General features: G+C 46.1%; 1 protein-coding gene across 8 annotated transcripts in view; it reads right to left on the bottom strand.

Moving 5' to 3' along the window:
- NSD1 (nuclear receptor binding SET domain protein 1) overlaps positions 1-12,737 on the bottom strand; it is a 57,511-nt gene that overhangs the window by 12,096 nt on the left and 32,678 nt on the right. For 6 of the 8 annotated variants that reach the window (XM_071758824.1, XM_071758828.1, XM_071758826.1 and 3 more), the window contains exons 11-21: positions 9,308-9,451; positions 8,792-8,915; positions 8,060-8,260; positions 6,519-6,698; positions 6,040-6,196; positions 5,558-5,763; positions 5,330-5,442; positions 4,185-4,223; positions 2,562-2,831; positions 1,366-1,482; positions 309-450 (exon numbers count right to left, since the gene is read on the bottom strand). In XM_071758824.1, coding sequence (XP_071614925.1) covers positions 309-450; positions 1,366-1,482; positions 2,562-2,831; positions 4,185-4,223; positions 5,330-5,442; positions 5,558-5,763; positions 6,040-6,196; positions 6,519-6,698; positions 8,060-8,260; positions 8,792-8,915; positions 9,308-9,451 — 1,693 coding nt within the window. The remainder of the gene's footprint in view (positions 1-308; positions 451-1,365; positions 1,483-2,561; positions 2,832-4,184; positions 4,224-5,329; positions 5,443-5,557; positions 5,764-6,039; positions 6,197-6,518; positions 6,699-8,059; positions 8,261-8,791; positions 8,916-9,307; positions 9,452-12,737) is intronic. The other 2 variants (XM_071758829.1, XM_071758825.1) reach the window with 1 other exon arrangement.

Below are 12,737 nucleotides of genomic sequence, written 5' to 3'. Positions count from 1 at the left end.
GCCATTCATCTCCCCATAGATCTGTGTGGCTTGAAAATGCAGTGTCACCCCACCCTCCTACCACATATTACAGCCAGAAAGGGCATTCGACCCCGTGCTGTAGTCTGTACAGTCCCATCTCATGGCCTTGCAAACTGTAACTAGGAACCTCCATTTACACCAGGGATGTTTCATTATGCAGCACTGCAAAGTCTCAGGAATGGTTATGTTAGAACAAAAAATAACTATCTTCCTGGGGAGCTGTAAACCCTCCCCTTGCCTGAAAGAAACTGCTTTTACCAGCAGGTACTGACAGTGGGATTCCTTACCAGCTTTGATATTTACAATTGCGAAGAGCCCGACCCGAGTGTCACCATTCACACACCATTTCTGGGTCTCACAGTTTGGCTGGCAGCAATGGTTCATGAATCGAGCGTAATTGCCCTTAGGCCCAGCATCAATTATTCGATCCTGGAAAAACAAAGCAAACAAAAACCTTGTTATTTCCTGCTCAAGCAGCTGCAGAGCAGGTAGCAGTATAGCAGAGAAGCATTAATCAGTAGTGAAAAGTATGAAAAAGGAGGAGTTTGATGCCCCTGTGCAATATCATCTTCTTCTTCAAAGACACACAAGGCTCCCAAACAACCAGGAAAGCCCTACTGATGCACTCTGGGCAGTCAGCTCTGCTGCAGCAGCAGTACAGGATAAACACTATACCAGCACACTTCCAAGACAGTGCTTGTGGTTCCAGACCCTGGCTTCTGCTTAAAAGCAGAATACCAGTTCCTATTTCTTGTATACAAAAGTATAGAAGAAAAACAGGAACAATATGCAATGCATAACGTACACTTCTGTGCAGCACACCACCATTTGCTGGACCACACTGGAAAGGGCAGCTGCAACTGAGATTGGTTATGTAATGATGAGGGATATAAGAACACTTGGCTTTGGCCCTGCTCCCTCCCATCAGCCAGATAAGAACAAGGTGTGGTCAGTGTGAACTTTCAGCAAGAGAGGGGAGAGACAGTGTCATTGTTACCATGACCCACACTCAACAGCTTCTTCCCATGCCTGGCTTCATGGTTTCTTTCTAATCTTTCCAAGATTGAGTAACTGCGTGTGGAAAGCAGCTGACAAAAACTACTCACCTCTGAAAGACAGGAGCTCACACCCACAACCTGGCCTCCAGGACCCCCTGAGGAGCCTGTGGGTGTAGCAAACTCCAAGCCTCTACTTAGATGCGCAAGACCTGGGATGTGAATTGAATGAAGACCTTGCTGTGCTTGATACTTTTACATCGGAGGTCAAATCACTTGCTGGAGAAGACCACTATCATTATTTCCTTGAAATCATTTTACTTCTGGAAGATAAATTCCTTCCACGTACCTTATCCAGTGTCAACATGTAGAAATTGGTGATGTCGTGCTCCTGAGCATAGCGGATTCGGGCTCGGCACTCCTCTTCATCAATTAGCTCCCCAACATACTCATTAACAAATTCACCCTGCCAGAGAGAAAACAACAAGCTGGTGAGACAAAATACCTCTAAAATGGAGGAACATCTTTATGCTAAAACTTAGTTCTAGTTTCCTTTGGAAAAACCCTTTCTCTGAAAAGAAAAGATCTTCCTCTGTGTCCTGCAGCCAGTTTGACCTATGAACTTCACTAAGAGCCCCAAGTCATGCATCTTGCTTACATCTTACATCTTATATATTTCAAACCTCAAAGGGAACCCCAGCTCTGCTCCAACGAGGCCAACAGGCACTTCCATTACATGAGTTTTGCAATTTCCAGACTGTCTGCTGAAAGTGAAACATAACAGGCCCATGGAATGGCAGACAGATCCTTCAACCTGTATCATAGCAGGCAGCAAAACCTAAACAGGATACTGACATTTCTCCTCCTGTTATCAAGCTCTTCCCCATGGCATACTGTCCCTACTCCTTTTTCAAACATCCTTCTATTACACTAACTGTCCTCTATTTCACTTCCCTCTTTTATAACTTTGGGGCTCTCTTTAACATTCTTCTTTCTTCATTCCGCACAGACTTCTATCCACTGCACCTACTATTCTCTGGATTAAAAAAAAATATATAGAGAAGAAATTTAGCCCCAGATACCAGTTTCAGTAATAATAATAGACATCTCCAAGACATACCCTTTTGTAAGAGCCAAGCCCTGGTTTCATTTTCTGATATAAAATTCTCATGCCGGAAAAGCCTGTCTATGCAAGAATAGGGGGAAGGTATAATCACTGCTCCCCATAATAAATCCTGAGCACCATCTTCAGGACACTGTTCTGATGTACCCATAATACCCATTGTCAAGACTGACTGAGCAATCATTTTTCTTACCCTGTGGGACACCAACATGCAAACCATTTTCTCAGCTGAGCCAAAACATTTTTGTCAGGACTGTAAAAGTTAAATTCATCCATTTCTTTCCTAAATGGCATTCTAAAGCAACAGGTCTTCTTCAAATTACTAAGGAGAGCAATTTTTCAAATCTTTTGAAACCAGCACTGAGCAAGAGAGAATCGGCAAGAGAAAAATTATATACAGGAAAATATAAACAGAAATGTACCTTTCTGATGTCTGTTTTAGCTTGCAAGCCCCAGCCTCGTGCCAGCGTGCGGAAGATTTGTACCTCAGGATACTGCCTCTTGGAGAAGCACTGGTTCTGGCAGCGCTCCCCAGCGGGGCAGACCAGGGGGTGGCACTCATAGAGCAGCATGCGGTTGATGCATTCAGAGTCCAGGCCACAGGGGTTTTCATCTGTTGGCTTGCAGTTGCAACGTGGTATCTCAGACAAGTCTGCAGTGAAGATCTGCACCTTACCCACTGGCCGGTTCACCTTGAATGCAGATGAAGGACATTACCTCTTAAGAACAGGTCATTATCACTTCTAAACTCAACCCTTGCCTACGAGCCAACAGGCTGCAGTGCAAGCTGCTTATACCAAGGGGCAGAAGAATACAGAATACAAGTAAAGGGATGTATGTACCTCTGGGCACACTATTTCAAGAAGTATACTGTCAAGATGAAAGAGCTATGGAGGATGCAGGTCCCATAATAGCATCACCTGGTGCAGTGTGTGTTCTGTGACACTGAAGTGGGGAGAGGCTGCCAAGCGTCCCCCTCCCATCACCACTGTGCCAACATCCAGCCCAGGTGGCCCAGCACTCTCGCTGGGTGCACACCATACCCATGACCAACACCAAACCATTTTCTGTGTGAAACAGCATCTTCTCTGTCTCTGAGTATGAGGTCCTTTTTCCTTAAAGCCCTGTTTTTTGCATCTGTTACCTTCAAGCTGTTTTGTGCTCTGAGCTGTCAACTGTGAGAACAAGGCTTGTGTGCTGAGGACAGAGTACTAGCTGCACACTAGGCTACAAGCAGTTAGCTTCCTATACAACTGTCCTGCAAATCTAAATGAGATAGAAACCAGACAAGGCTGGGGTTGGAAGGCCCAAAGAGGAGCTCAGAGTTAAGCCAAGGAGCTCTCTAAAAACTGCTCCAGAAGAAGGCAGAGCGCGCAGCACCAGGTGGAGAAGCGACTGGCGTGTCTGTGGCACGAGCAGAGTCCTTGGGTTTTGGTTAAAGGCAGTGAACGCTGAAAGGCAGGCAACAGAGAGTCAGGACTTTGGAGAGAGACACTGAGAAGCAGCTTCTTGCTATTCTTTGCCCCAGTGAGCAATAGCATCAGCTCCCTTTCCTCTCCCGGAACAAGAAATGAGGGGATCATTTAGCAAAACTATTCCAGACCCCATGTAACTTACCTAGTCCCACCCTCTGTAAGAGCAAAGCTTCCATGCTGACCTAGTCCTCCTCCTGCAGAAATTCCTGGGTAATCTCTTCAACAGTCTCCCCTCCCTTCCAGTACTGCCTCCCACCTCCAACTGTCCTTCTTACTCATCTCCTCTGTGGCTTCCCATCTCTTATTCTTAGCTGTGATCATTAACCTTGCTAGGAGTGGCAAGACTCATAGGCTTAGGTCTACCACAAGGCAGAAAGAGGTGCCCTTGCTGGCTCTGGCATTGCCACTCCAAGCAACCATGGTGTCTGAAGATGCCCACATGCCCAGCTCACCTGCTCTATTCTCCAAGGCACTGCCAGTATAAAACCAGCTCCAAACCAGGGATTCTTGGACTAGCCACAACCCCGATGCAATGAAGGATCCCAAGTGTATTTTGCAGCAGCCTCTCACCTTGGCACTCCATAGGATGGACCCAGAGGCACTGATCTCCTAGAAGGCCAGGACAGGTGCAGACACAGCCAGCTTCAGATATTCCACCCTGAAGCCTTCTCCAGTTCACTGTATGCTCCTGTAAACTGCTTTGCTTTCACAGAGACAAACAACTTGCACCCAGACCTCAAGAAAAGCTGCCATGGCTAATGACCACAACTGTTATTTATATTAAAAGGATATTTCAGTGGATCCAAATTGCTACCCAAAGTTCCTTCATGTTCTGGCCAGAGACAGGCTTAAAAATACCCAATAAAAAGCTGCTTGGCCAACACTGCTGTCACAGCACTCAAGATCTTTACACAGTACAGTAAATCACACAGGATATATCTGCCTGCCTAGAAATCCTAGCTAGAAACAAGAAGCACCAGCAATCAGTGAAGTTTTCATAGTTTACCACATAAAAAAGGGAAGGAACAGACACAGACAATGAAAAAAGAACAGAGTCCCTGAGTCACTGGGCTTCTGATCAGTCTGGACCTGCATCTTAAGCACATGCACCCACATCCTGTAGGACTTCTACTGCTTCTTCAATTCTCTTAAAATACAGTCCTTAAACAAAGAGTTCCTCAAAAATCACCAAAAAAGCCTCTTATTTAAGCATATGCATCTGCTTTAATATTTCTGTTCAGTCACAAACTGATACAGAAAGTGATACAAAACAACAGCAGAGATGGGACAGGTTAGCATTCTCCTCAGAGCTCTGCTCCACCACACCACATCCTGACATCTCCTATCTCACACCACCTGGGATGCCCACCTTGCCACCAGTACTTGAGCATATCCCATATTACCAGCATACCCCCGTAAGTTCTCAAGACAGAGAGACACTCCCTTCAGAACTGACATGGAACAGCTCAGAGATGTCCTGATTTGTTCCAGTAAATCCAAGTACCCCCATTATTGGAGTCCTGCTTCCATACAGAAATGATTCATGTAAGCACAGGGCTGTAAGGATGACTGAAGATGCCAAGAGAAGCAAAGTAACTATTAACAGCAGCTGAACACTGAAACAGTAGAAATGTTTCTGTATACCTGTAAATCACCTGCACTGACAGTTCAAGACTTCTTTTCTGCACTTGTCCCCCTGTCCCACCTGCCCTCACCTTGATGTGTTTGTAGGGAGGAGGTTTCTTGTCATTTTTTTTGTCTTCCTGAAGTTGTCTCAATTCTTTCTGTGCCTTCAACTCTTCAAATCTTACTGCAGCTTCCTGAAGAGCTAAGTGAGAGAACACAGTGCATTACAAGGAACTATCTCTGCTCTGACAGAGCTGGGCTGCCAGTGTCTACCCAGTGCCCACAGCTCCACAAGCAGGCCTTGCAGGACAAATTACCTTTCTTGTAGATGCCATCCACGCCCTTCCCCATCTTGTCTTTGCTGCTGACATCACCTTCCATGTAAGGGAACACACGGGCCTGGTGGGTCCATAAGTAATCCTTGGAGCCAAAGAACAGCACTGGGAACTCACCAATGTCATGTTTCATTTTCTGGATGTTGACAGGAATTGTCCTAGGATGGCAAATCTCAGCTGGCCACCACCTACAAAACAGGGAAGGCAGATGAAATCTCTGGCTTCCCCACTTCCATCCACATCATAAGCATGCTACTGCATGGAGACACGGGGGAAAAGTGTGTAAGGGCTACCAGAAAGGCTGGTGGGAAGACAGGTGGCTTCAGAAGCATGCACTTTACTAGCCACTACATGCTGGTCAGAGGCACTGTACACCCTGCAGAGAGGGGCAGCTTCTCAGCTCAAGTCACCATGACCACTACGTGAAGGAGAGACATGGACAAGTCTAGTCTACCTTTACCTACCTGTAGCGCCCAACTTTCACCCAGACTACTTCCTTGTAGTGTGGCTTTTTGCCTGCCTTGCAATCATTACAATACCAGCTTCCCTCTGGCATCTCAATGTTTAGACACTCACGGTGAAACGCAGCCGGGCACGACTCGCAGCATAAAAGGCTGCCCCCTGAAAGGAAAAGGAGAAGGAATTCATCAGGGTCACTGTGCAGAAGCCCTGGACCCCATATGTCCAGACAGAAGCTGAGAAAAGAGTATGATGCTCTTCTGCAAATCCTTTCCAGCAGCTCATGTGATGCTCATGCTGCAGAAAGAGCCCTTTTAAGAATCTAGAGAGAGTTCTATCCTGAATTTAAAAGTGGATGGATAGGACCTGTTCTCTGCAGTTCTCACTGCCACACCCTGGACAGACAAAGCGTTTGCCTGCTCTCATTATTTCTAGTCAGGGTCTTGCTCAGTGACACAAGAGAATCCAGCACAGACCACCTCACCTTCTGAGCAGACAAAGCACCAGCTGACGTTGACGTGCTCGTGGTTGCGGCAGCCCCTCCGTGCAGTGAAGTGATTGGGGCAGATGATGCTGTTGGAGGCCAGGACCACGGACCCAGCAGCGAGGCAGAAGTCGTTGGAGTGGTACGCAACCGGACACCGCACGCAGCGCATCAAGCGACCTAGTGCCAGAACGTGCCAGAAACAGTGAGCCTCTGAGGGAGGACAACTTCTTGTTTCATCCCCAAACTGGTCTTTACTGATAGCCAAGCTCAAATCAAGACACTACAGGTAACCTCTGGAAATAGTAAACTGACCTTAAATTTTTATAGATTATTCACGATGTACTTGATTCCTATCAAATTGTTTATTCAACAAAAATATATAGAATTATATTTATGTATATAACATACACAAAACCATAATATTTGTAAGTGAGAAACCTCCTCCACACTCTGCAGAAATGGTTCAAGAGTTTACAGACTGAGACTGCTCCCTACCATACATAAATAATTAGTAAATTAGCTAAGCCAATCACTACAGAGGGGGCATTCCAAGTGCTTAGATGGACATAATGAAACGAACCCATGTAGCTTCTGAACACATCAGCACTTGCCTCTCTTCTTTATCAGATTTTACGCTGAAATTCCAGAACAGAGAATATAGATTTGCCTTCAGGCCTAATTCACCCATGGTTAATAAAAGCCTGTTTTCAGTTCCTCACAGGAGACTACACACAAGGAGAAGAGGTGGAAAGTAAGTGGTAAATCACCACTGAGAAGCAGCTGCAGTTCTCTTCTAGAACACAACAAAAATGTTCAGTGAGTTAAGTGGTCAGCTGTGGTCTTTAGGCCTTAGTATTGTCTTCTACACCAAATACTGACATGTGGTAAAAAACCACAACTTTAAGAGAAGCTCTGTTTTTAGTTTCAGTGTCTGTGTTATTGTTACTTGTCTTAAGACACCAAGGATTTAAGGAAAGGCAGCTTTAGAAGCAAATGTGCAAGGCACATAAAAGCTTTAAGTTTAATCATGTGAGATACAGCTCAAGGTATTGCTGCAAACAGCTCAAATAAATGTTTGCCTGAGAAGCTTAGCCCAAGGGTGTCACTAGATGAGAGTCTGCATTATAAAAGCAGGAGAACTAGAAAAGTATCATAGTTTTTGCTATGTTGCTCTCTGTACCATTGTCTTGCTATCCAGCAGTGCTAAGCAGGCACTGCCTGCAGCACTGGCACAGTGAAAAGTATGTAGGAAAAACATGAGAGTGTTTGTACAGCTCCAGGGACCTATTAAAGAAACTGGAGAGGCACGAGGCATCGCTGGACATGAAGGCATCCAAGTGTCTGGACAGAGGGGAACACTTTACTTGCTATGTCTGACTGGCAGGATTGCTGACAAGAAGTAACCTCACCACTTCTTCCAGTCCCTGGGGGAGGCTATTCCTCAGCAAACCCTACAGCAAGTACTGTGGCCAGAACAACAAAAAAAAAATCAATGGAAAGAGGTAGTGAACCACACACCCCCTAGAATATTTCAATACCTTTAGATGCAGAGATGTTTGTTGGGTTAGCAGCATGACAAGTCATGCAGATGTGCAGGGAGCATCTGAAGCCCTTGTTCTGCATGACTGTGGGTGGATACTTCTGTATGCATGCTTCATGGTAGTACTTCCCACAGAGTGGCAGCAAGCACCGTTTTACATCTTCCCCACAGCTCTTACACACAAAGCAGGTATGGACCCCTGGGGAAAGAACAAAAAACAAAGCAACAGTCATACAGAAGGGCTAAATGAAGACATGATACTTCCACCAGGCTGCATAATAGCACAACACAACTTTCCAACATGCTGTACATATCCCTAAAGCACAGGTCTCCATTTTTGCTTGTGGCTATAATATAACTCTGAATTTTAAAACAGACGTTATTGTAGTTACAATTTCAGGCCAGAGAAAGGAAAACAAAAACTGACCATTACACATTTCACCCCTTTCAGCCTGCTCCAGATTCTTCCACCCCACCAGCCCTCTCTCCCTAACCCCACATAAGAGTTTCTCTCTTTCCCACCATATCCTGGACATTTGCTTCTTCCAATCCCACATGTCTGAATTAACAGTATGACCAGGTGATCAGAGATTCATTATCAAACATAAAATCAATTATCAGAGGAGTGAGCTAGTTAGCAGTCCTACTTCAGGCACATCACCCTAGCAAAGGAAGCATGAGGTAAGCATGGAGCAATTGCCCTTCCTTGTGTTCATAAAAGTTGCTGTACCTGTGGAGCACTCATTGCAGATGAATTTGCCCTTTGGCATCTCGGAGAGCCCAAGGCACTGCAGGTGGAAAGCACCACAACACTGTGCCTCACAAAGCAACAATTCCCCTGGCTTCTCGCAGATCTGTGGGGAAGGAAGCACAATGTCAGCTCTGAGAAACCTCCTTCCCCAGTAATCCATGTGCTGGCCAGGACAGCCAGCAGAGACCACTAGAGAAGAACACTAAAGCTTCCTTGAGTCAGTAAATTCAGGTGGTTTGTGCATCTCTCCGCTCTAATTTGCCATCCAGTCCCCACTACTATGCATCAGCTAAAACAAATTCTGTGTTGGTCATGTCTCTAACACCTATGGAATTCAACAGAAGAAGCAACCACAAAGGAAAGGATGAATTCAGAGCATAAAAAGATGGTTAACTCTACATGGACTTATCTGGCACATAAGTGTATGCAGTTACTTACATGAAAAAGTTCTTCAAAAGTACAAAAGTTTCAAAGATATCTCTTCAAGGATACTACCTGACACACGTTCTCCTTGAGAGCTGCTCCTCCTCCACGCTCCCCCTGAATTTTCTTGGACGAAGGCACTCCATGGTCATTCTCTGACCCCTCTTCATTACCCTCTTTGGGGCTTGCAGCAGTCCCATGAACCAGTGTCTCCCCCTTCAAAAAGAAATCCAGAATCAGGGCTGTGTTGTTCCTAGGTTGAGTTAGAAACTACAAATTCAGCCACTGAACACAACCGGTTTGGCAATTGGTCTGTGGCTACCCACCCTGGGGAGAACAACACCCATTCAGTTCCACCAAAAGACTTACAAGAAATGAAAGAAAAGACCTCTTATTTTACTACACCATTAAAAAATACACATTCAACACAATTACTTTTCTGTGCATAGCCCTTCTCTGAGGAAGGAAAGTCATGGCTGATGAAGAAAGTATTGCCTGCACTGAAAAAAAATAATGTAGGCTGGAATAGTCTGAAGCATACTAGTACCTGTACCTGCTTGTGATGGAAACGAAAAACTTTTTTGCAGATGTCAGCCAGCAAATGAGCCACACTTTCCCCCACGTTTTCTCATCTTGTCCTAACCCACGTAAGATGCAGGCACATAGGTATTCAAAGCCTGCACTAATAAGAACTAGCTGGCCATGGCAAACAGTGCAGCCAGGCACTGACACCACAATCATGCCTGGGATGGAGTCTTTCAGAAGCACCTGTCCTGTGCATCACAACACATCATCTTATGGTGACTGTAATATCTACTGGTGAAAGAACATCCTACAAAGCAGACAGGTTTCAAATTACGAAGGCCCAGTGGCACTCTCATGGGCTGAGGCAGGGATCCTACCAGCTTCCCAAGGTGGAAGGACACCTTTGGATGTGTCCATGGGACCTGCCCAGAGTGGCAACCATCCTAGAAATGCTTGTTTCTACCACAAGATACTGCTGTCCTAGAGCCTTGTGTGGCAGCACTGCCTTTGCTTTTGCCAGGAGCAACAACTTAGAGAAAACATCATCCTGCCCACTGCCAGGCCTGTCAATGCTTTAGCAGTCTCATCAGCCCCAGCTGCCATTCTAGCTTAATAGCACACAGCCCTGGCAGAGGGAAGGAAAAGGTCTCAATGGCACTGCTAAAAAGACCATCTAAGAACAAAATAACCACCTACACTTCTATACACAATAGCACCTTCCCAAGCTAAGTGCTATGGTACTACTGCAGCTGTATTTCTAGGAATTAAGTACTCTCTTGCAAGGCAGCCCTCTGGCCCAAACACTTGCTTTGGCTTTAGGAGCAGCACCAGCAGCCAGCGCTCCCAAAACTGGGTACAGCTCAGGTCCTCCTATTCCTACGGAAGTGCTCTTCTGCTCAGCAGTGACCTCAGGGTTTCAGGGGCCACTATAATGAAGAATAAAAGCAGGGTTAATAAGCTACTGGTATGGGCAAACAACATCAGCTATAGCTTTTGTTTACACTGGGGCCCTAGCGTAAAGGTAAGCTCAAGGTAAACTCAGCCCCTCTCACAGTCGCTGAGGTTCTGCCAGGAGGGGCAGGGTGCTGGTAAAGAAGCACCATCCATGCTGTGGTCAGGGGCACCAGCTTCCTGCCATAGCTATGGTCTCAAGATAGCATTTTGGCAGGTGGGGGACATGGTCAGATTTGCTAGAGAGAGGTATGAGGGATTTTACAAGACTTTTTACAATCATATTACAAGAAAGACATGGAGGTGCTGGAGCACGTGCAAAGAAGGGCAATGAGGAGGATCAGAGGGCTGGAGCACCTCTCCTATGAAGACAGTATGAGAAACTGGGGTTATTCAGTCTGGAGAGGAGAAGTCTCTGAGGAGACCTTATTGGAGCCTTCCAGTAGCTGAAGGGGGCCTAGAAGAAAACTGGTGAGGGACTTCTTAGGATGTCAGGTAGTGATAGACTAGGGGGAATGGATTCCAGCTAGAGGAGAGTAGATCTAGATTGGAAGTTAAGAAGTTCTTCACCATGAGGGTGGTGAGACACTGGAACAGGTTGCCCAGAGAGGTGGTGGAAGCCCCATCCCTGGAAGTTTTAAAGGCCAGGCTGTAGAGGGCTCTGGAATAACATGATCTAGTGGGAGGTGTCACTGTCCATGGCAGGAGGGTTGGAACTGGATGATCCTAAAGGTCCCTTCCAACCCTGACTAGAACTGGTTTGTTTTTCCATCTGTCTGGCCGCTTTCTACCATGGCTGACAGGACTCCATGTTTTGATGGCCACATTCACGTGTAAATGAAATGAGAGACTAAAATGCATTTAAAGATTCACATAACATTAATGAGCAACTCCCTCTTTGGATCTGAAAGCATTTGCTACCTTAACAACAGCCCATACAACAACAGCCCACACATCCCATGCTCTAGTCCTGCTCTCTCAGCCTACACCCATCCCATTTGGTCCCACAAACAGCTGGCTGATCTGCATGATTCACACACCAGGATCTTTGCCTTATAATTATGAATGCTCCCAGAACTGTACTGGGAAGTCCATGTCAGAGCTGGGCAGGATGGGCAAGGCCAGACACTCCTGCTTTGTGAAGAGGGAGGAGGGGATTGCCATTCAAAGCCACCACTCCTAAGAGGCTGCCACTCTTTTCCCCCTCCTTCCCCTGCCCAGCATGAGCACTGCAGAACTACATACCTCCTACAGAGGGCAGGTCTCTCCTCTTGGGTCTTCCAGAGCTATTTCCACAGCTGTATCTGGCACATCATCAAAAACCTGGACTGTTCTTTGGCACAGTCTGACCCTGGCTTACCACCTTGACAACCATTTCAACATTTCAGAAGCATTTTCCATGCCCTTCTCTCTGTTTCTTGCTGCTCTGGTGTTGTGAACTTGCACTCCTTGCTCAACAAATAGGCAGGACAGAGAAAGATGGATATTGCAACCCAAGAAAACAAGCTTTCCTCTGCCTCCTTTTCCTCTTAAAGCAACTGGAACCAAGGCCTCACTGTGCTGTAGCATCAGACCATCTATTTCTTCTAGCATAATTCCGAAAAAAATTGTGTTTCTTGCCAGGCATGGGAGAAGTTGCTTCAGGACCAGCCAAGTCCAAAATCCATGTGAAAACGCAAATGCACCTCCAGACCTCCACAATACTCACCAGTACCCAAGCACTCACCTAAGCCAAGGGACGAAAACACTCACTGCAGCAGCTCAAGACACACAATCACAGAAACGGATGCTGGCAAGAAGTGCCAAGCATTGTCATTTTTCTGAGGCATTTTACCTCAGAAATGTTTTTTCTGTTTACCATACCTAGCTTCAGGTATTCAACACAAATGTCTAAGGCTGGAGGCAGTTAAGACTCCATGGGCTTCCTCTGCAGTGAATGATGGGTGCAGGACTCAAAGCCATGGCCTGGCTACCTTTCTGTCCTGAACTGCCCCCCCTTTTCTTCCCTATTCACACAGAATTTTCT

Source organism: Heliangelus exortis, chromosome 15 (genome assembly GCF_036169615.1).
Source record: "Heliangelus exortis chromosome 15, bHelExo1.hap1, whole genome shotgun sequence".
NCBI classification, from domain to species: domain Eukaryota; kingdom Metazoa; phylum Chordata; class Aves; order Apodiformes; family Trochilidae; genus Heliangelus; species Heliangelus exortis.
The sequence above is the reverse complement of the archived record's forward strand: the minus strand, read 5'-3'. Positions and strand labels throughout refer to the sequence as shown.